The 22442-nt window shown below is 36.4% G+C and overlaps 1 protein-coding gene across 1 annotated transcript; it reads right to left on the bottom strand.

The window, feature by feature from the left end:
- Nucleotides 1-8972: 8972 nt before the first annotated feature.
- LOC141623371 (putative 1-phosphatidylinositol-3-phosphate 5-kinase FAB1C) lies at nucleotides 8973-21679 on the bottom strand. Its single transcript, XM_074439486.1, has 11 exons — nucleotides 20110-21679; nucleotides 18305-19072; nucleotides 17861-18014; nucleotides 17429-17773; nucleotides 15402-16055; nucleotides 14881-15212; nucleotides 14623-14749; nucleotides 14038-14202; nucleotides 12299-13657; nucleotides 10274-10540; nucleotides 8973-9606 (listed from the first exon to the last, which is right to left on the bottom strand). Exons 1-11 carry the CDS (start codon nucleotides 20619-20621, stop codon nucleotides 9352-9354), a joined length of 4938 nt encoding a protein of 1645 aa, XP_074295587.1. The 5' UTR covers nucleotides 20622-21679; the 3' UTR covers nucleotides 8973-9351.
- Nucleotides 21680-22442: the final 763 nt, after the last annotated feature.

The raw sequence follows: 22442 nt of genomic DNA, 5'->3' as shown, positions 1-22442 counted from the left end.
GAGTCGAGTGAGTCAAGAATATAAGTAGTGAAAGTTCGTTTTAAAAGGGGTTGAGAATAGTGGTATATAGTGAACTTTATGGAGACATGTTGCGAGGTGGATTTGTAGACAGTGAGTGAGTTTGGAAGATTTGGTTTATTAAGAGGTGGAACTACGTGTGATTTCTTTGGGCATTTAACGGTATGAAATAAATTTTGATTTCTAGAGATGTACGAAGGAGATGCAATTGTTTGAACAGTGAACGTTGATTTTATGGATAAATTAGTGGCAAGTGTGAGTGATAGCATAATAAGAGAAGATCCATGGTAAGAAAGAATGAGATGATATCGATATAAATAATGGGATGTGAGTCTTGGAGCAATGAGAAAGCAACCGGAACACTAAAGAGTTAAGAAGAAGTAATAAGGAGTTTTATGGTTAATTGATTTTGTCGAGAGTAAAAGAAAAGAATGAGGGGAGTAAAACTAGGAAAACTGTTGACCGGAGTTATGTGATATAAAAGTAAGGAATCATCAAGAAGTATGATACTATCATGAGGATTTGAGTTAACGGTTACATAGGAGTCTCGGGACAACATGATTATTCATGGGTTTTGAGGAATTAAGGGAATAAGAAGTTGGTAGAATATCTGCACGATATGAGAATTTTGGTGGAAAGTTAGATGACGATACAATTAATATAATATTGGGAATAACGTTGAGGTAATTTTGTTGATGGGTTTGATGTTCTTTATTTGGGGATGTTAACCAAAGATAGGAGAAAAACCGTGTTGTTTTGATATGAGTATAAGAAGTTGGATATACGAGCAGTGGTGGTATTGTGGTGTTGTCACTAGTGGTTAAGGGTGATGATAGATAAGAAAAACAGCAGTCCTAGAGAGGTTGATTTTACAAAGGCCGGATTGATATGTATGGTTGTAAGGGAGTATAGGATGTGGTTATATGAGGCGAGCGCTAGTGGTTGAATATTAATGGTATGGCATGAGGTGATGGTTATGCGAATGGGAAAATATGTTATGAGGGGCATATGAGTTAAGCTCGGGCGACAGGTAACCTTTATCGAGTGGTAACATACGTGATCAGGATTGACTAGTTGGATGTGATTATGGGTCTATGATGTGTATAAATGTTTGTGTGAGGTTCTGACCTCACGAGAAGCGGTATGGTGTGATAGTTATAAAGATGTTATATGAATGTTTGTGATATATGTAGGGTACGACAATCTGATGGAATGAGGCTAAAAAGGTAATAATTTGATTGATTTGGCATGGCTAGTTATAATTTTAGGTGTATTGACAACACATGCGTATTCCGTGAAATGGTGGAGATGATGTTCATGAGATGCTTATCTGTTTATCCATATAATATGTTGCGTTGTGATTTAATAAAGTGGATTTGAGTAAGTTTTCTTGTCTGAGAAGTTATGCTGAGTCAGTGTTTATGGGTTTGAGTAAGTTGTGATGTCTATCGGTGCGGTTGTGGTGCCTCGGGTGGTGATCCGGGCACGGTACTTCGTGTTATGATGCGGGTATTTTCACACTGCGGTGCGGTTGTTGGTGACGGTGTTGTGATGCCGTCGCCGGTTGTGGTGGAGTAGGCGGGATGATTATGATACGAGTTTTCGAAAGTGCATACCAGTTGTTTTGTTTGCTGTTGTTCTTTGTGAGTTTTGGTTGAACATGTAGACTGTTGTTTTGTTTGTTGATATTTCTTACCAGTTTCAACTTGGGTGTGAGGGTAGAGTATGATATGGGAGAAAGTTGTGTATGTTTTGTTGTTGTGATGGTATAGTGATTTTCTGTTGATAGGGCACAGTTGTAAGAGGTTGTACAGAACATTTGACCTTGTTGTAGATGAGACATCGGTGCACATAGTCATGACAAGTGATTCGTAGAACATGTGTGGTAATGATCTGAAAGCTGCAAGTGGTTTTAATCTTTCGTTGGGCCAGTGAGGGAAGGGTGTTTGGATTTAGTGTCTTGTTAAGTCATGTATGAGTTTTGCAGTGATGAAAGAAAAGAACTTGAGGATCTTGTGTGAGTGTACGCAACACGTGTGGATCGTGAGTTATGCTTTTGGCGATATAAGTTTTATATAGTCTATATAGAGAGGTATGTCATGTTGGGGTAATGTGGAAGAGTTGGAGTATTGGTTATGCTAAGGGTTTTGCGGTATTAGTTAAATGGAGTGCAGAGTGAATTGAAGTATGAGAACTGTTTAAGTAAGAAAGCCTTGGAAATAGGAACGGTTATAGAAATGAGGTTATAGGCGGTTATCTTTGACATGTGGTGGTGATGAGGAGGATGAGATGATTTCACTAAGGATTTAGTATTAGTGAGTTACGAGGACGTAACATTTGTCTTAAGCGGAGTAGGATGCGATAAAAGTGAGTTTCATGGTTGCGCATGTTGTAAAATAATTGGAAGTAGAGTGTTAGCATAGCGTAAAGGAGGGATTTGTTTTGTGGTTGATGTTGTTAAAAGGCCATGGCCGTGCTTGTAGTAGTGTGATGTTTAGGAGTTCGAGAGTTTTGATAGTGGCGTGATGATGTTTATGAGTGTAAGTAAACTTCGAGGACGAAGTTCCTTTTAAGGGTGGTAGAATGTAACATTCCGTTTGATGTTATGGGTATTTTGATATTGGATTGGCCCTGGATGATGTATTAAGGAGCTAGTTGGTTATGTATGGAGTTAGTGTCGGGAGAGTTTATGATGTAGTTGATACGACATCGTGAGCGAGGTGTGGAGGTAGGAATAGTTGGTAGAGTTGGTGTTAAGAGTTCATGGTTTCATGTTCTGTAAGTTGGGGTTTTGTTTTGAGTTCTTAGTAGCTTTGTTGCGTCTTGACCGAGTTAGTATGTTTGTTTTTATGTATGGGTTGAAATTCGGGGACGAAGTTCTTTTTAAGGAGGGAAGACTGTAATACTTCGTATTTATGAGTCTTTGGGTACTCTATCGAGTAGGCCTTACTCTGTCGAGTAAGGGTGAGTTGCGTTTTAAAATAGTTTCTGACCTGTTGGGTACTCGATCGAGTAACTAGGATACTCGATCGAGTAAGGGGGCACTCGATCGAGTACCTTAGCTACTCGATCGAGTAGCTCGGTTAGCGAGTGATAATTCGACGGGTTTTGTTAATAACACGGATTAATATATAAATCTTTCCGTCACTTTCATAATACACTTTTACAAACCTAATAACATTAAAAGGGAGATTCAAGTTACGTTCTTCGCATTCATCCGTGTTGTTGACAAATCCCGGAGCTTGAGAGGTCGGATTCCATCGTTCTTTATACCTTTGTGATCCTTGCGTCGAGGGTAAGATCTACATACCAATTTTATAGTATTTCGTCAAGTTTCGTTAAACCCTAATTTTGGGGTTGGGGGTTTTGTGTTAGTTTTGTGATTGTTAGTAATTATGTGATTATACCGTCTGATTGTGTTGCTGTTCCAGGTAGGATTTCCTACTCAGTATTAGTCCCATAATGGGATGATTGTTGATGTGTTGAGATTGATTGTTTGATATAGTAATTGTATTGTGACGGCTGTGATTGTGATTGTGATTGTTTGTCTATGGTTCTCGAGGCGTGTCCTCGGCTGAGTGGGGTCACTTGCGGGAGTGGCTCCACGCCCTAGTTTCGCCTTCTGTGGAACCCGCCACAAAAGGGATGTGCACATTAATGGACAGGGTTATCGCTCATTATGAGGAGCGGGGATTTGGTGGGTACGGTGCGGTCCCCACCGGCGGTGGTCCAAAGGGACGATCGATGATTGAGATGATTGGAATTGGCGTGATCAGTGTGTGTGTGTGACAGATTAAGTCATCATTTTATCTTATTGTTGATATATTGAGTTGTGTGATTAGTCATGACCCGTTTAAATGTTTTAAAACTGTGGTGATCCATTCGGGGTGGTGAGCGATTATTGAGCGGTATGATATGACGCGTATGGGATAGTTGGGATGAGTCATCACGTGGCAGTTAGAAGTCTTCCGCTGTGTCAGACGATGTTTTATAGCTTTGATAGTTTTAGCAGTAGACCGTCTGAGAATCTTGTATTTCTTTTTATCAGTTTGGTATTGCTATGTAATCACTTTAAACTTTATTTTCTTTTAAAGTTGTTTCGTTATTGTCTTATGAATATCACGCCTCGGGTAACCGAGATGGTGACATCCTTATACCTGAGTGGTCCTGGTAAGGCACTTGGAGTATGGGGGTGTTACAGACTATCCCACAATCCTACAAATATTACTAACTAGATAATAGATGTAGTTTACCTTAAATTTAATTCTAATATTATTATTATTATTACTACTCTAGTAATATGTTTACATTATTAGAATTATTGAACAAGTTTTTAGCATAAAACCATTTTTGTGAAAGAAGGAGAATAAGAGAGATTTTTCATAAGAATCAAGTGTATAAAATGAACAACTTATTGTCCATTTTAACACACCAAAACCGGCTCCCTATGTGAGTGGGTGTGGATTATTCTTATTTTATTAGCATGCTCATGATTTTTGTCATACCCATGCAATAGGCTAGGAAGTAGGGTGTAAGTGCAATCATGTTGTATGTTTGCATGAAAAAGAACAACAATCATCACACTACAAGCCCCATAAAACCGGTTTTAGCACATAAAATGGACCTCCATTTTATCTTTGTAACTTGTCATTTGTAATTTGTGTGACATGTGACATGTAACATGTCATTATGCATAATAATGCATATTTAACAAATTAAATATCATTATATATTAAATAAATTATAATTAACAAATTAACAAGTAATTCAAAATTACATGTATATAAAATGGGTCATATTAAGTCTAGTTAATATAATCTACAATATTTTGTAATTATAGCTAACTAATTTCTCTTATCTCAAATGTTTCATTGACATTAATCAATTTTAGTAATATAACATAGTAATTACTAAATTGAATCTTATTTAATCAAATTACAATAAGATATAATATTATCTCTTATAAATATCAATTTGTTCAATTTAAGGATTTAATCAATCTGTATCGTCATACAATCGATTAACTTTACAATTGAGGGAATCGTCCTTTAGGAGTGACCTTAAGGGATCAACTGGTCACCACCGTTAAAACGACAGTAATGTCAAACTCTAGTCGGCCAATCATTACCGATTAATGTTGATCAGTTGACTTATATAAATGAATCATCTCTTACGTATTCTTATCATGAGTTTCAACAATGTGATCGCACCATTGTTGAGGACACACACTCCAACACAAATATCTATGTCACTTTCAGGACATCCAAATTTCTTTACTCCATAGGAGTACCAACTGCCCAAACTTGCCATTTTCATTTGTGAACCGATATGACTCTCACACTATATTTCACTTGTGCTTTATTCTTCAATTTGGCAAGAATCTAATTTTTCATTACATATATTTTCTATGACTAATGTATAGCTCGCTATACCACATATAGGGCTAAACTGTCTATAATTAAATCATAGATTTTAATGTAACATATCACATTTTGATAAGGTGATAAAAGTGGTATCATAATACATCTTCATAACCAAATGAATGTCATCATTTCTAATTTCATGAACCTCTACTTGATGTATTTCATATTGAAAACAAACCACTGAACTTCAGGTCTAGTTGGGGATAATATACTTGTTTGTTTTTACCAGCTTTTCCTTAACATTCTCCCCCTAAGGTGGTAAAAACTATCTATACCAGATAGATTTAATCGGCAATAAATCATTATAACCACCTTAATTGTCTTATGCAGTTGGTTTTTCAATGTGCTGAATTACAATGCCCAATTTGAAGACTAACGATTCCATATAATAATCAAACTGTGATCTCCAATATCAAATATACTCAGTTTTCGTGTAGTGTCTTGCTTTAATAAATTTACATGAGAGAGTTTCAGCACTTATATTTTCCTTGGTATAAACTTCAGGTTTATCAAAACGGGTATAATAAGAAACCGGGTGGCATTACTATGTCACATCTGAATTATTTCATGTCAACTTTCTAAGAATCCGGCCAGATAAATGATGTGACATTGGACACAACAGGTGTCTCATATATGTAAGCAAGACTCATCAATGTTACTATAGAAAACATAAATATATCATAAGATCAATAATTATAAATCCACATTTCTCAAGATTCAATATAGTTTTAATAACTATACAAGATAATATTACACGAGTACTATAACTTTAGTGAGCATATAAGTTTTTCCGAAGTATTTGGGGATTTGGATATTAAAATTAATATAGACTCAGATTTATTTCATGATTACAGTGGTTGACCCACAAAAGTATCTATAGCAATTAAGTTTGTAATATGAAAACATGATAATCGTCACTCATAATTAAAAAATAAAAATTAAGGTAAGACAAATTAAATTTTTGCATTCAAAACTTAAAACTAAGCAAAGCATAACCATGAAAACATAAACAAATGAATTAATTAAAAGATTGGAACTCCGACTTAAACCACAAAACAATAAACGCTGAAATACGTACATCCACAAAACTATTAATAGCTAATTAATACAAAGGCGTATGAATGTAGATCTTAGATTTGTTTATAAGAGAAGATGATGCCTACTGGAAACATGGTTATTTGTAAACAAAGAAATCAACATTGGTACGTGTAATAGTTAAATCATTCATCAACGTGCAATAGTCAAGAATTAATATAATATACTACTTCGTACATAGTTTCGAATTCTTAATAACAGATTAAGAAATTATTTCCCTTTGCTCAGTCGGTTAAATCGATCATAATTTCAGTATTTGTAAACTCTATGAACTTTGGGTCATAGTTTCATTATCTCGCAAACACTATGAACTTCAGGCCATAGTGTGAATGTCAAATTTTTAACCGTAAATATTTTTCCCTTCTTTCTCATATCAAAATTTCGAGCATATATGAGTCTCACATGACTTTTTAGAGAAATTTCTTTTGATAAACGAATATGGCTCAATAAGGTCACGCCATTAAGCTCAATTAAGGCTACTTTATTTGGCTCATCAAATGCCACATTATTAGGCTCAATTAAGGCCGCAATATTAGGCTTGTCATAACGCCATATTCTCGATATCTGCTACAGACAGAGTCTTTATGAGATGTCACATTCACTTTAAGGAATGGATCAAGTTTCATATCTCATTAATTATACTGTTCTACTTCAGGTGAACAAGAATCAATTCGCAAATAAATTTGCCTTTAAAAAAACCGCTTTAAAATCAACAACTGTTCATATTCTCAAAGACGTGGACTTCTGGCCACTAGCATTTACACGTGGACTTCTAGCTAGAGTTGATCATGGGCCGGGCCTATGCGGGCTTGGGCTGGGCCGGGATGATTAAAATGGCCCACATGTGCGGGTTGGGCCGGAGCGGGCCAAATGAGAGGGCCTATTTAGCGAGCCCAAGCCCGACCTTTATGGGCTAAATCGGGGATTTGGGCCTATATGGGCTTTTCGGGCCCTAAAATTTACGACTTACCAAACGAGATAAGTAGTATAATACCTTCAACTTGTACTTTAAATGTGCACTTAGTATAAAAAATCGTACAAAGTATGATGAAATACATATGAATTAATCTCCAAAAATAGAATAAAAGACAATCATCGACACATTATAATGCTTAATCATATCTAGTAGATATGATTTATGTTACGTGAACATCGCTTTTAAATCTCAATAAATATATACATGAGTTTATAAGGAATTATATATAAAATTTACGCTACTTAAACAAATTTTATAAGAAAAATATTCCTTAATTAATAAATATGGGCCGGGCCGGGCCAAAAGTTGGGCCAAACGCTTGGCCCAAACCCGACCCAAATGTACATTAGGCTTTTTTGGGCCGGCCCATGGGCTTTTTTGGGCCAAAATAAAAGGCCTAAGCCCTTCAAAAAAGCGGGCTGGGTCAGGTCGGGCCAATGGGCTTGGGCCATTTGATCACCTCTACTTCTAGCCACTTACACTTGTACAATATGAATATATTATGAATATATTGTATTGATGAGACGGTATTACACACCTTTAAAACTTAGAACTCTGGGCCAAAGTTGGACAAATTGTTCATCTTTATAATAAATCATTTTAGAATTTCAAGTCCAAAAATTATATGATATGTCCTTTTTCAAAACGTGTTTCTCACGTGAATGGAACTTTTCAATAATCAATAGATAATCTATAAGATTGATGTAATTGATATAATAATTATATACACTGTTACAAAATACTTCCAAATGAACTATATGATCAAAATATATTTATTCCCTTAATACACAATATCAAACTAATTCAATTCTATTTACCAAATATCGTCGTTAACTAAAATACTGTTGCAGATTCATAAACTCAATTTCGTCGGTGAAAGTTTAGCCTATATGTAACTCTGAATTACAATCACAAAATTTAATTATTCAACAATTACAGACGTCAATGTTTGTAATATAAAAAACATTTCATAAAAAGGTGTATCAATTTATATTTTTTCTTTTACGTAGCTAAAAGGTTAATAAACATACTTGCGCAATACGAATATCTTAGTTATTGAAAAATAAAATTAGGGTTAGAGACTCGTACTGATAACGTGTTGTGAAATAAAGAGAGGAAAGAATTGTAGAGAGAAGTTAGAGAAAAAATAAGGGAGACAAAACTGTACATTATTCCATTATAAAGGGGTATATAGACACATACAATGAGGGCAAAATTTCCATAAGATAATACACTCTAGAATATTCTAAGATATGGACATCCATATAATATTATACTATAATATTCTTTTTTTTCTGGAAAAGGTTAAGCTAAATGTACGGTTATGCTAAGCTTGTCAACCCAAGGATCCTTTTCAAATCAATTGAATACTGAATAAAGTAACGATCATAGCAATCTCCTTTGTTACATAATGCGTAATGGTGCATTAAAAAGTGTTTGCAAACTTAACTCCTCGCTAATAAGATAAAATCATGTATTAGCATTCTTAGTGTATGTAGTTGCGGTAATATTGAGACAAATGTGTCTCGCAAAAGCAAAGCACGTGAGAACGCTCCTCACATCACCACATACCCACGTGATCACAACCACTACTCCGTCACATGACGTGTTCTTAATAATAAGTAAACAATTCGCTATGCTTTTTGGGCTACAATTGCACCCTTTTAATCTCACAAGAATACTAAAGAGTCTTTTGCTCAAATCAAGGAGAGAAATGGCTCCCCTTTCTGTCAACTTACTTACCTGGCATTACAAAAACCCACCAGCTTTTTACAATTACCCGAGAATTGACTTGCAAAACAGAAAGGAATGACCTGACCGTCCGTCTACATTGCCAACTCATGATGACCATTGATCTGGTACCGTCAGAAAGTAGGTTGTCATTGCCTTTCTGAATCTTCGCTTGTACTGTTTAGGGGAGACGATAGTCGGTGAAACATTCTTTGGTCCCCCAAGCAGTCCTGAAGCTTTCACCCATGTTTCCAGATGCTTGTCCCATGTATATTGCCTCATGAAGTCAATTATCCCGAGCACTAGCTCCTTTCTTTCCTCGTCCACACCCACTAGTAAAGAGTAGTCCATGACATCGACAGACTGAAATTAAATGTATAAGGGTCAGTATTTGAGACTCCTGCTTTCAAAAGAGGTATTACAAGATCCATAATGTTGAGTCACTGAATGCCGCAAAACTAGGTGAGAAAGTCTGATGACAAAGGCCAACTCTGCCTAGGAGATTCCAGGGTTATCATTGAAGAATTCAGATGTGTAAAGATCAAAACATGGCATGCTATGGAATTGGAAGAGAAAGTTCCTTGTAAGGCAGGCAGCTTTATACTGAAGGGACTATCAGAACAGAGTCTCTTGTACGATGGTTTTACAGATATTCAAACTGCATATTATTTACCACAATAACCTTATTGAAAGCAAAGTTTTTAGTCAATACCCTTTTAGGAATAATTGGCTAATTAGCATATGGTTTTACAGTTATCCTTGACGTAAAACTGCCTTGCACAAATGATAAAACCAAACACTCAACTCGCTGTTAAGCTACCATGCGATGGCAACTTCAATCTTTCCCCCTCCCCTTTAGCTCCAACCCTCTAAGCTAATCCCTCAGTTCCAGATGGCTTTAGACTAATTTAGAAAAACAACAAAATACAAATGCGAAAACTGATGTATGCCATTTTACGATGGTTCAGTAATTTGACAAACAAAAGAAGACAAGAGTTAAAGATCAGAACAAAGATTAAAGTAGACTTACAGCCAAAAATGAAGTATCATTCCAAACAGCTCGCTCCAGTCTTCTTTTTGCCTTACTTCCAAGAAAAATAGGATTTGTCCTTAGTGTTTCTAGGAGATTCATATCAAGGAGCACTTTGTTCGCTCCTGTTTTATCAGTATTATAACGAGATCTTGAAGATCCTTTCAAATCATAAACCCTGGAAATGCGTCTATTGAAAAAGAGATTCTCCATGACCATCAGGTCCATTTTTGTTTCACGTCCACCTTTCACATGTTTTATAGTGACCTGCAATTTAAATGCAAGAAAAAGAAGGAATCAGCACAACCACTCTCTATATCCACTGCCGACTACATTAACAAACGGAAACTCTCAAGTTTTTTGAGGTAACTCAATTTAAGTGCACTGAGTGCCACTTTGGTGATCTCATGTTCGGGCTATTTATTACCAAGTGTAACCAAACCAATATTAAATTTAAATAATAATTTTTTTGAGGTAACAATAACAATAACAATAATAATAATAAAAGCTTTAAATAATAATTTTTTGAGGTAACACAACAACAATAATAATAATAATAACGATCCTGATAACGAAATCCCCCGGGGCACTCGTTAAGGCTTCAAATTCAGACAAACTTGATAATAGTAAAATTAAAATTTTAAAATAACACTATAAATTATAAATTACCCATCAATTAGGGTGGCTTCTAGCAATAGTCAACAAACGTAAAACCCAACCCTCAAATCAATCGTCCCAAAAGCAATGCTGCGCCTAGCCATGCCAACCACCTTCTTCTCCGTCACCACTAGAAATGGAAACCGTACTGCCTATAATCTTAAATTTTCCGGGAAAAGGGTTTAGGGTTTGATTTTCCGGTGCCGTAAAATCAAACCTTAAACCCTTTTCCCGGTGACACCGGCGGCTTCGCCGCCGGATTCCGAACCAAAAGACACCCTAAGAGGGCATGAGTGAACCCTTTTTGGGGAAGGGTACAACTAGGGCGGTGGTGCCGGACAAGGACGGCTGTCGATCAAATTGGTGCAAATAGACTCACTGGATTCCGTCGATTCTAGTGGCAGTGCACACCGGTAGTCGTTGGTACCGGTGTTGTAGTGGCCAATTTTGGGGAAGCATGTATCAGTAATCAGTATGTCGATGTTGAATGAAAGAATCAGAGAAGTGAAATAAAATGGAGGAAATCAAGAAGAAATTCACTTTGTAATGATCGAAATCATTAATGATATATGATTATTCTGGATGGGAAGTTAAAATTAATGTTGGGAAAAAAAATGCCAGATGAGGAAGAAAGGTGATTAGAGGATAAAGCAAAAGAATATAGGAGGTTGCTATTAGAGCGGCGGAAATTTGTATACCTTAACATTCTGATTGGAGAGTGGAGTTGCTAAATAAATAAATAATTAATTATAATGTCTGAAACAAGGCTATTAACCAACGCCCCGGGGGCGATTGTTATCTTTTGCCTAATACTAATAATAATTCCTCAATACATTTTAAAACTTCGTACTTAAAATTGGTCTTTTGAAACAAAGTTAAGTTCAATATGTGGTGGAAAAACAAGTTGAGGAAAGATGTGGAGTTTGAAACCATAATGACCACGAAAAACAGACAAAAGGGGGCAAGATTCCATAGTAGGAAGTTTAAAGATGGATGAATTACATTTGTGTTTTACAGCAATTATTGTGTAAGACAGTCTCACTGGGTAAGACATTCCATTTGTATAAAAATCACTCTTTTATTGATAGCAACAAATGAATGATTTTTTTTCTAGTAAAGGACCGGTCTTATTTAGAATTTGTGTTTTAACAATGATCAATTAATTTTGTCAAAATAATGCAAATATTTATCCTAATAATAACTTCAACAACCCACTAATTTTTTTAAAATATTTTCAATAATTTAGATAAAACAGTATTTTATCGTAGATCACCATAGTGAGAATTTTAATATCAATTCACCAAAGTAAAATCTGTCAAACCCAAGGCACCGGTGAAAATGTTTTCCTCAAGAAGCTAAAAGACTAACCTGAAATATGCCAAGCACTTTCGCTAGGCATGTCGGACTCCCTGAATCCAAGGAATCGTTTAGGTATTTGAAATACTCAACTGCAAATTCCTGGAATGAATCCAACTCGGTTTTTGTCACTTGCTTAATTATAAACCTGTCATCCATGGACTTCGCAAAGTAAACATTGCTCTTTCCACCTTGGGCCGTCCATCTCCTACAACGGCTCAAGGAGTGAACAAAATCCACTTTGCTTGGGCAACATTTTTCTCTGAGCATGTCAAACTGCTTGGCATAGTAACAAGTGGTAGAAAACTTAGCTTTTCCACCAGAAGTTGAAGAATCGTCACCAAAGGAGATTTGCAGATGAGGAGATCTCTTAAGATCACTTAATGGCATATTATTTCTTACTGAATCTTCAGATGCATAATTACCGTAGCTTATATAATCCAATTCTGAAGAGCCGAAAGACTGCCAGGACAGAAAAGTAGAAGTAGAAGAGTCCTCTCTACTGAAGTCTCTGCCAGACGAGCTACCATCATTCTGACTCCCACTATCCGAAACCCAGTTCTCGTACTCTTTGGAACTGAGAGCATATGATATTACACTTGTGGGTTCATCGTCATAGACAGCAACAACCAAATCATTATGGATTTGTGGGAGCAATAGTCGAGGACGTTCAGCAAAAAGAGACATAGATGAGACAAATGAAGGTGCAAACTGTGCTTCATTTGGAACAACTTGGGAATAAGTTCTCACAATTCTGGAAGCAGGGTCTCCAGAAACATGGAAAGACCTGACAGCTGAGAGATGGGATGACGTAAGTAACTTCCGATGGAGTTTTTCTTGTAGTCTCGTTGCTGAATCAAAGGAATGAACCCGAACAGGAGCCATCAACCTTCTAATTGGCAAGTTATCAACTTGGATTACTTGATTAGGAAGAAAAGCTTGGGATGCATCTACTTCAGTGCCCGTCCATGCAGAATCTATTTTATCTGATAGATTGGATACTGGAGACTGCGCACCTTCTGACGATTTCTCGCTAAGTGTGGTTTCACCTTCCCCGTATACTTCCTCTGACTTGGAACACTCCAATAACTGACTCTCAGTGCATAACAAACCATTTTCTGATTGATCAACGTTAAATTTAGAATTTTTTATATCATCATTGTTCAACTCTTTCAGTTCACCACGAGTAGCATTTTCTGTACTCTCAAATTTGAAACTTTTTGAATTGAGAAGAGAGTCCAAAGAGTAAAGTTGACGGTCCCATGCACGAGCACTGGTTACAAGAGATCGTCTCAATCTATTCAGCTCAAAGATGTCGATGGTACTATCAGCTGTTACAAAATTATCTTCGGTAGCTTGTTGAAGCAAACCCTGTCACATAAGAGACAAGCAAGACATTAGGTATACAGCAAAATAAAGATCAAGACAACTCCATAGGCAACAAAGTATTCTTTTAAAGAATAAGCAAGCTATTTGAAGATAAATCAAAAGAAACGAGACTAGCACTTGGATAACAATTTAAATGAAGATGATATGAAAATAACGTAATGGATTTTTATATTTCAGGTAGCTTTGGAATATTTCCTCACTCCTCAGTCAATAATAAGCGAAACTTGCTCACAAGAAAACAACTAAACACCAAAATGATCAAAAAGTTACTGTCAGTCTTACACTAGTTAGCAGAATATTGCTGATAAGCAAGAAGTCCAGAACCTTTAAAGTGTATGATTTGTGATATTTTAAATACTCACATAGTATTCATCAGTTTCCTTATCAAGAATCTCTTTCAACTCCAAAATATGTTTGTGTAGATCAGTTGAATCTGCTGACTCGTTGAACAAAGATGTACTCTTTTGCTCCATGACATGCAGCACATTAACCACCTCACCATGCAAAGTTTCAATTTTACTCTGAAGCTGCAATCAGAATCATCAAAAGATAAAAGATGAAGTTCTCACATTCTGTACAAATATACAATTAATGAAAATCAATACAGTTACATTGTACCAATTTCTCAAAGATCCCTCACTTATGGCAGGGTATGAGGGACTAATTATGCAACCTTACCGTTGTGTTGAAAGCATAGATCAGTACTTCTGAATGACCATAATGAGAGTTACAGCGAAATTTGCATTTACTGAGTATTAATTTATAAAATATGAAGAGCATACACTCAAGTGAGCCATCTTGCTTAATATCATCATATTCCAAAGACGAAGAATATTAAGTCACGGTTTGGATTAGCAAGTCCTTAGGTTTGGAAATAAAAAATCAGTGAAAAATAATACGGAGTACAAAGGAAACTCTGAAAAATGATATCAAAGGAAAATCCAAACCTCCTCCACTTCTCTTTGTATCCAATCTTGTGTACTACTGCCATTGAACTCGAGCACTGAAGGTGGTAGATGCACAGTGAGAATATCAATTGGTGAGTAGTGGAAGAATGCAACCATACTTCCAAACCTGTTCACAAAAATATTTGAATTATACAAGCTGATCAAAAGATACTCCCTATATATTATGGACTGGCAATCCCAGTGTTAGCCATTGCACTCCACAAACTAGATAGAAATGCCAAAGTGAATAGAAAATACCCATAGAAACGAAGGCAGTCTCTTTGTATAGAATGGCCACAACTTGCAACACGGTTAGCAGTTGCATGGTTTGAGAAGCTAAGCTCCAAGAACTTCCCAAATGAAAGACCCCAGGCAGCATCAGACATTATAATCCTGCGGGTTGCTGGTGGTACACTGTCAATTCGATCACATCTAAGGCACCGATGCCACATCCATATCTTTCCATCTCGCTCTCCAGGAAGCTTTGATGTGTCAATACGCCTAACATTAATACTCAGAACACCTTGTCTGTGAGTATAACATTGCACGTGTGCTTCAACTGGTTCCTTGCAAGACCGGCACACTGAAGCCTGAAAAGTGAGCAAAAAATTAAAAACTCTCAGATTCCAGACAGGGTATTTCGGTGTGAAATTTAATAAAGGTCTGTTAGAAGTTCCCAACTTCCCACTGACAAGAGACACGAAATTTGAAACCAGATCATCAGATTTATATTTACTAAGGAATGTGTCCATCACACTATGCAAGGCCTACAAAATTACCTGATCAAATAAATCATCACGAAGGTATCTTCCGAGTGGCTTATCAAATGATCCATAAAATCTGATACGTAAGAGTCGAGAACGCTCACAGAGTGCTCCCTTCGAGACACAACGGCTTGAAAATGAAACCAATATACTCTGCTGATTATCTGTCGCCGCAAGATAGTCGCTAGAGACTTCATTTTCATCAAACTTTTCCACCTCCAAAAGTTGTGGGTCCTCAACAAACACAGCCCCTGGTAATTCAGGCTGCCCACTATTAAACTCCGTGGAGCCAAGTGGAATGCTGTCATGTAAAGAGGACTCTAAATCAGCGGCCACACCACACCCTGACAAATCCTGACTGTCATTAGACATCATTTGATCTTCTCTATTGTTTATAAAGGCAGCTGAAGCACATCTAGGAACGAATCCATCATTATCCTCCTGGGATGAAGCAGCTGCATCGGAACTAGGAAGGGTAAATGTGTCAATGTCAGCAGTTACATGGTCATGTGAATGAAAAGATTGCTTATGTGCCATCTTAGGAATATGAGCACCCTCATCAGCCAAAAATGAAGTTTCCAAGGACAAATGATGAGCTGCAAACACTGCGTACTGGAGAACATGTTTGACCTTCTTTAGTTCCTCTCTACATAAACCTTTCAGTAAGACCTGCGGACCGGACAAATTGAGGTTGAAGCCCAAACTAAATAAAATATAAAAATAGCATAAAGTATATAAATGTGGAAAAAAAAATAGTCAGTCCATTTGGGGCCATGCTAATAGATATCTCACCACCAGAGTTCAAAGTAAACAGATACTTTTCACAGGCTGATCAAATATAATGAGAAGAATTCTAATAACCATTAGCCCATTATTGTGGCCTTCAGCGAAAATAAACATCGATACTCAAGTTTAGTGGACTCGTGAAAGACAAAACAGCAAACAAATTAAATTCAAAATTATGGCCATTGAGAGAACGTCTGGACAATCGAGTTAGTCTCAAGCATGCATCAAAATTAGTATAAGAATTTTACATTACTCCAGCAAAGAGAACCTACAGTACATAAGAAAAGTATACAACTTCTTAGTTTTGCGACAACATTTCACCTTAGCTTTAAAAGGTGTGAGGCGCACACAGCGAGGAAGGCCCAAGGTGAAAAAGTGCAAGGTACGAGGCAAACGGGTGCGTCATATAAACATGAAACGTGCAGTTTTTGCACACAAACTTGTATTTTCTAGATAAAGTTTTGTGCAATATTTCTCTTTTTTAGATTGTAAAGAGGAATAATATGTATAGGGAAAAACTTTAGGGATAATGTGCCAAGGAGAAGGGCATAATAAACGAAATAGAAGCTAGTGTCCCTCGCTGGCTGTGCCTTGTCTATCAGGGTCGCTATTAAAGACGTTTTGGCTAGTGCCTCAGTGACTCGGGCATAAACCCCAAGAACAGATTCCTGCATTTACATCAACGAAAGAGTAGCTCATGGTATCGCTCATTGAAAATTTCTGGATAGTCATCAAAGCAACATTTTAGAGGGCAAATGAAAAAATGAGCACAGGAAAAGCCGTAACCAATCTTGATTGGTCCTTCACCTTACAACTTCTGTCATTCTTCTATGTCAACTCCATAAACTCAGTAGTTATCCTTGAAGACGCATGCATTACGTAGTTTAGAACACATTTTACACAAACATAATTTGATATCCCAGCCAGTATGACGCAACTCACGCAAGTGTTAACAAGACGGTACCCTTGTAGAAACATAGATAAGAACATCAAGCAAATAACAATTCTATAACATATATCATGACTATTCAAACAATGGAAGAAACATCAGATATAATTCATTGCTTATACATAGACGAACGCATCAGACAAAACAATACCGGGGGAATCTAAGACATATTCAACCTATCGGATTATATGCAACATAGACGAACGCATCAGACAAAAGCCAGTCGAATAATTCTACTCAGGCTAGAAGTTTATAAGTTACAATAGCAGATCAATATAAACAAATGTTAGGGTCGCAAATATATTACCGTGCAACCTAACCGCCTGGGACAACCTTCAAAATACATCAATGTTTTGGATGGTCTCTTAGAAGATTGATTAACTGCCTCATGTTCTTCAGAAACTTTCTCTATCCGGAAAAGTTGACAGTGCCCAAGGCGTGCCGTAGAGATTTTATCGACAGAGGGTGTAATCAAAGCGCCTGTGCATCGTGCTATGCGTTCTAATAAAGGCCTTTTCACATTCAACACTAAAGATATTTCCTTTGTCAGAAGATATTCCTGTGCATACGATGACACACTTTTTTCAACCAGTAGGACATTTGGTCGATGAGCCTCTATCTTTGAAACAATCATCTTCAGATGGTTCATTTCCTGCTCAAAGAACAAGACAAAAGTTCAATATGACAAAACTAGCAAACCCACCCCAATAAATGATATATATAAGTATATTACTTAGACCTCTTCTAGCAAGTTATCAAATGATGCCAGCTGATTTTGAGCTCTCTGATACTCAAGTGATCCACCTAGGAGCAATAACCTGGGGCTTTTGTATTGAGAGGTCATTCTCTTGTGTTTGATGTTTTTTGTACAGACCACTCCCTTAATCAGGGTGCTGCATAATTATACAAGAATTATGAACATTAAAGTATGAAGGTAGCACTGTAATATAAACATCTACGTACCCAACACACACAAAAGATATTGTAACCAAGCAAATAAATAATACTACCTTCATCCAAATAAATTGTCCCCGTTACCCATTAGACTTTGTTGGTCAACTAACGTCAACTTTGACGATTAATTTCTCCAAATGTAAGTGTGCATTTACAGTAAATAATGTCATCTTTGAATTATTGAATATCAAAAACTCAGTAGTTTCTTTAGAAGTTTTAAGTAGCTAACCTTTCACTAGGACTTCCAGATGCTATACACTTAATCTTTACATAATTTCCAGGGTCCATACTGCCTCCCCTGCTAGTATCTGGCTTGACAAAGTTAGCGGCTTGCCACGCTAAAGTGCTGACAATGTCTAACCAATCTTGAGGTTCATCCTCTTTGCCAGCTTTAATGCCTTCTCCCTGCAATAGTTGTGATACAAGAGCTCTGAAATGGCCCTGTATCAGAGCATTGAAGGGTTCCTTCTGTATCACATGTTGATTTTCTTCTGGAGGGCACAAATTAGAAAGGCTCTTACTAGACGAGAAAACTCCACCAGAAACTCCAGCAACATTGTCATCATCGTCGTCGTCATATTCAAAGTAATTTTCGGCTTCATCATCTTCAGGTGGTGGAGGCAACCAAATATGACTATTGTTTTCAAAGTCCAGAGGTGTAGTGACCTTTTCATTCTGCTTTCCATCGACCACATGCACTAGATCCTGAGTTCCTTGGTGAGGCTTTCTTAAAACAGCCATCCTTTCAGGACTAGCGAAGCGGCCATCTTGGCGCTTCGGGCTTGCACGTTCAGTTTTGCTTACAGTTTGCCCAGCTCTAGGTGTGTTAATATTGAACCTAGAAGGACTATCAAGGGGACTCGAACCCGTTGACTTGAAACTATAACAGTCACTTCTAAAACTAACACTACTTATGTCTATATCCAAACTATCGTGGTAATAATCACTTGCAGAGCTGAAAAAATGTCTCTGAGAGTCTTCTGGTTCATCATCACTCCTACATGGAACAAAAAACAAAATTAACAACAGAAAAAACTGAAGGCCAAAAATGGAAAAATAAAAAAGAACATAAAAGTTTGCAAAATATAATGTGACTTTTTTACAGGCCTGACTTCCCCGCAATTTGGCGGGAGCCATTGAGGCACTGGGGTTAATGTTGTTGTTGTTGACAGGCATGACTACAAATTTTTTAATGTTGTGTTCATACTCCATTACAAAATCCATGTTATTCATACTCTTTCTGAGGTATCTGACGTGGGTGCGTCCGTGTGTTAGGTTCGGCTATTTCATATAAAATCCTCTTGTTTTGGCTTAAAATGAAGCATCCAAGAAGGATCCACTCATATTCATGTCCCAGCACTGATAGTGAGACACGGGTGCGTATGTAATATGAAGAGTCAGAGGAACATAGACCAATGTCCACACTTAGTTTCTACATCAATCAATCAATCAAAATGTGGTATGTTGAGGCACATTAACTTTGACATTAAAATTATACGATGTAGAGCCACATCAACACAGTCAATAATTAAGATTTTCCCAAAAACATTATTGGATAGGACGATTTTTTTCTCGTCTAAAATAATAAAATAATGCAGATTGACTATTTCTTCGTCTTAGAATGGATCTTGAAAACCCAAGACTCCATCAAGACTTTGCTACGGTACCATTACTTTATCTCAAGACTCCATCTAAGACTTGCATGGGTGTTGTGATCAGACCCCCATTCTATTTGGCAATAAAGTCAGCCCTAGTTTCTACATCAACATAGTATGTAGACGCACGTTACTAACATTAAAATTATACTCATACCCCAATTCCAAGTGCCAATTGTCAGACACGGGTGTGTACTGTAATATGAAAGTCAGGGTAACACAACAGACGAAATTTGACACTTAATTTATACATCAATATAGTATGCGAACTGCGAAGGCACATTAACATCAAAATTATACTACGCAGAGCCACACAAATATTGAAATTAGACCAAGTCAAATATAAAACATAACCAATACAAATCAAGTAACAACTTACTGAATAGGCGAATGATGAAGAGAGTTTGGGAGTGGACGAGCACGATACGACAACGATCTATTGCTGCTCTTTTTATGAGGGGAACAATTCAGATTCTGTTCTTCCAAACCCTTGCAATCCTCCCCACTACATAACTTGTCACCCAAAATACCCGGTGATAGCGGCTCAGGGCTCCTCCTAGGCGACTCAGAAGGGTAAATTTTCTCAATATGCCTCTTAGACAACTTATAACAAAACTTACACACCTTCACAACTCTCTCCATATCACCACCATCAAGACCCTCACTAGACACACCAATACGAGCACACACGACACAAACCCGTCTCCTACAACCTAAACAGCTATACAGCTCACACAACCCTTTAAGCTCACAAACACCACAACAACCACTATCATCCAACTCCGCCATATCAAGTTCGGCCGAAAACGACAATAAATTAGTCTTACCCCAAGAAGCCCAAGACCTAACCTTGTGAATTAGATCTATCAAGGAGTTATCAGGTACTCCCATCCACTATAATCACACCCCTAACAATATCAAAATAAAAATAAAAACACAAACTTAAAAGTATAATCAATCAAAAGGGTATCTATATCTTCAACCAAACAATCAATTCAAAACATTTCCCATATAAAAACAATGGGGTTTTTTTTCTTAAGATTAAGTTAGATCTAACAATCCCCAAAGTTTCCTAGTATGAAAATTAGCTCTTTTCCCTCCTTATCTCATAAAATGCTGAAAAAGGAGGAAATTGGTAATAAGTGATGAAATATATTTTTTCTTTTTTTTGTACACTTTTTTCTTTTTGATTATTTACACCAACCACAATCAAGAAACAGTAAATAATAGTAAAAGTAATGCTTTAATAAGTAAAAATATTCCATGAAAAAACCAAGTATGGTAGCATTGAATGAGAATATAATTTCACGAAAATGGTAACAAAATAAAGCTCATATATATTTTGTATGATCTGGGTATTTAATTAAATTAAATTAATTTAATGAAAAAGGTATGGAAAAGAGTTGAGTAAAAAATAAAGTAAGAGTAGTAATGAAGGAAAGTGTTGTGGAAAGGTGGAATTATTATTTTAATAATAATAAAAAAATATTAAAGAAGGAAAAGAACGAGAATGAAGAGCAGAAAAAGGAATGAAGTCGTAGTTAATAAAGATGAAGATGATGAAGATTGAATAAAAGCTCGCATTTCGAGAATACCCGGAAATAATATTATTAAAATAATGAAGTAATTAAGCTTAGTTGTAATAATAATAATAATGGTGATTTAATGATGCATGAATGGATTATGGAAATATAATTGAAAAAACCGTCTACAATGGTGAAGCTAATTTGTAAAGGGTCTCCATCTTTTGTTTCTCGTATTATTCTGTGTCTATATAGAAAGAGAAGAAGGGGAGGATGATGATAATTGATTGATAATAATAGTGATAGTTTGCTTTTATCAATCGTTCTCTGGTGGATGCTTTTTTTTGAATGCTTTCTTTTTCAAGTCGCTCTATTGTCTACTGTTTTTGTTTGACTATGGGTTGATGCATTTTTAAGAATTAGCCTACAGTTTTTACTCTTTTGGGAAAACAAATTCAATTCTACGCTATTATTATTTTTAAATTTACTAATTTATCCCTACCATCCAAAATGGAAATTAAGAGCAGCAACATTATGTAGGCTGTGCGTAGACATATTAAACGGGTTAATTTTGTTTTTACAAGAATTTGGGTTGGATCACTTCGGGTCATTCTCGGATCTCGAGTGGGTTTGTTACCATGTTATTTGGAGATAATAAGAATTTGGGTCGGGTTGAATAGGGGCGGGTCAATTTGAGTTTTAGGCCAGGTCATTTGGATCCGTCAGTTTTGCCAAGTGACCGGGTCTAATTGCTTGTACGAAAAGATACTAGTAAGTTTCATTATCAGATATGTGTCACACCCATACAAAGAAGAGAGAATTCAAATTACAAATCCAAGAAAGTTCCTTCCCAAAATCAATTTGGAGAAGGGAGTTAATTCATGGTTATATATTAGACATTTCTCTCCTATTATTTTAATGTGTATTTTCACGTGTACATTTATCATAGCCTCATTGGTAAGCTCTTTCATCAACATTCTACAAGGTACCCAGGCCAAAAAATAATAAAGAAAGTTACCTCGTACTTGTTAAGTTGTTATCGTTACTACCTTAAAATTACCGAACTATGGTGTTGATTTTGGATCAACTACACCCTCCATCTTCATCATTTTATTTACCTTTTTTTTTTCTTAATTAAAACTAAATAAATAATTGGAAAGAAAATTCCTTTTTTTAGTACCTAAAATGC

The sequence above is a fragment of the Silene latifolia genome, chromosome X (genome assembly GCF_048544455.1).
Source record: "Silene latifolia isolate original U9 population chromosome X, ASM4854445v1, whole genome shotgun sequence".
NCBI classification, from domain to species: Eukaryota; Viridiplantae; Streptophyta; class Magnoliopsida; order Caryophyllales; family Caryophyllaceae; genus Silene; species Silene latifolia.
Note: the sequence above shows the minus strand (reverse complement) of the source record. Positions and strands in the feature narration are given on the sequence as shown.

Bases quoted from the DNA above. Each gene is read 5' to 3' on its own strand.
- LOC141623371 (XM_074439486.1), bottom strand. From the start codon at position 20,621: ATGGGAGTACCTGATAACTCCTTGATAGATCTAATTCACAAGGTTAGG. The intron at 18,015-18,304 runs GTTAGCTACTTA...ATAATTATGCAG, and splicing joins TCTGGAAGTCCTAGTGAAAG to CACCCTGATTAAGGGAGTGG. The intron at 9,607-10,273 runs GTAAGTCTACTT...ATTTAATTTCAG, and splicing joins ATGATACTTCATTTTTGGCT to TCTGTCGATGTCATGGACTA.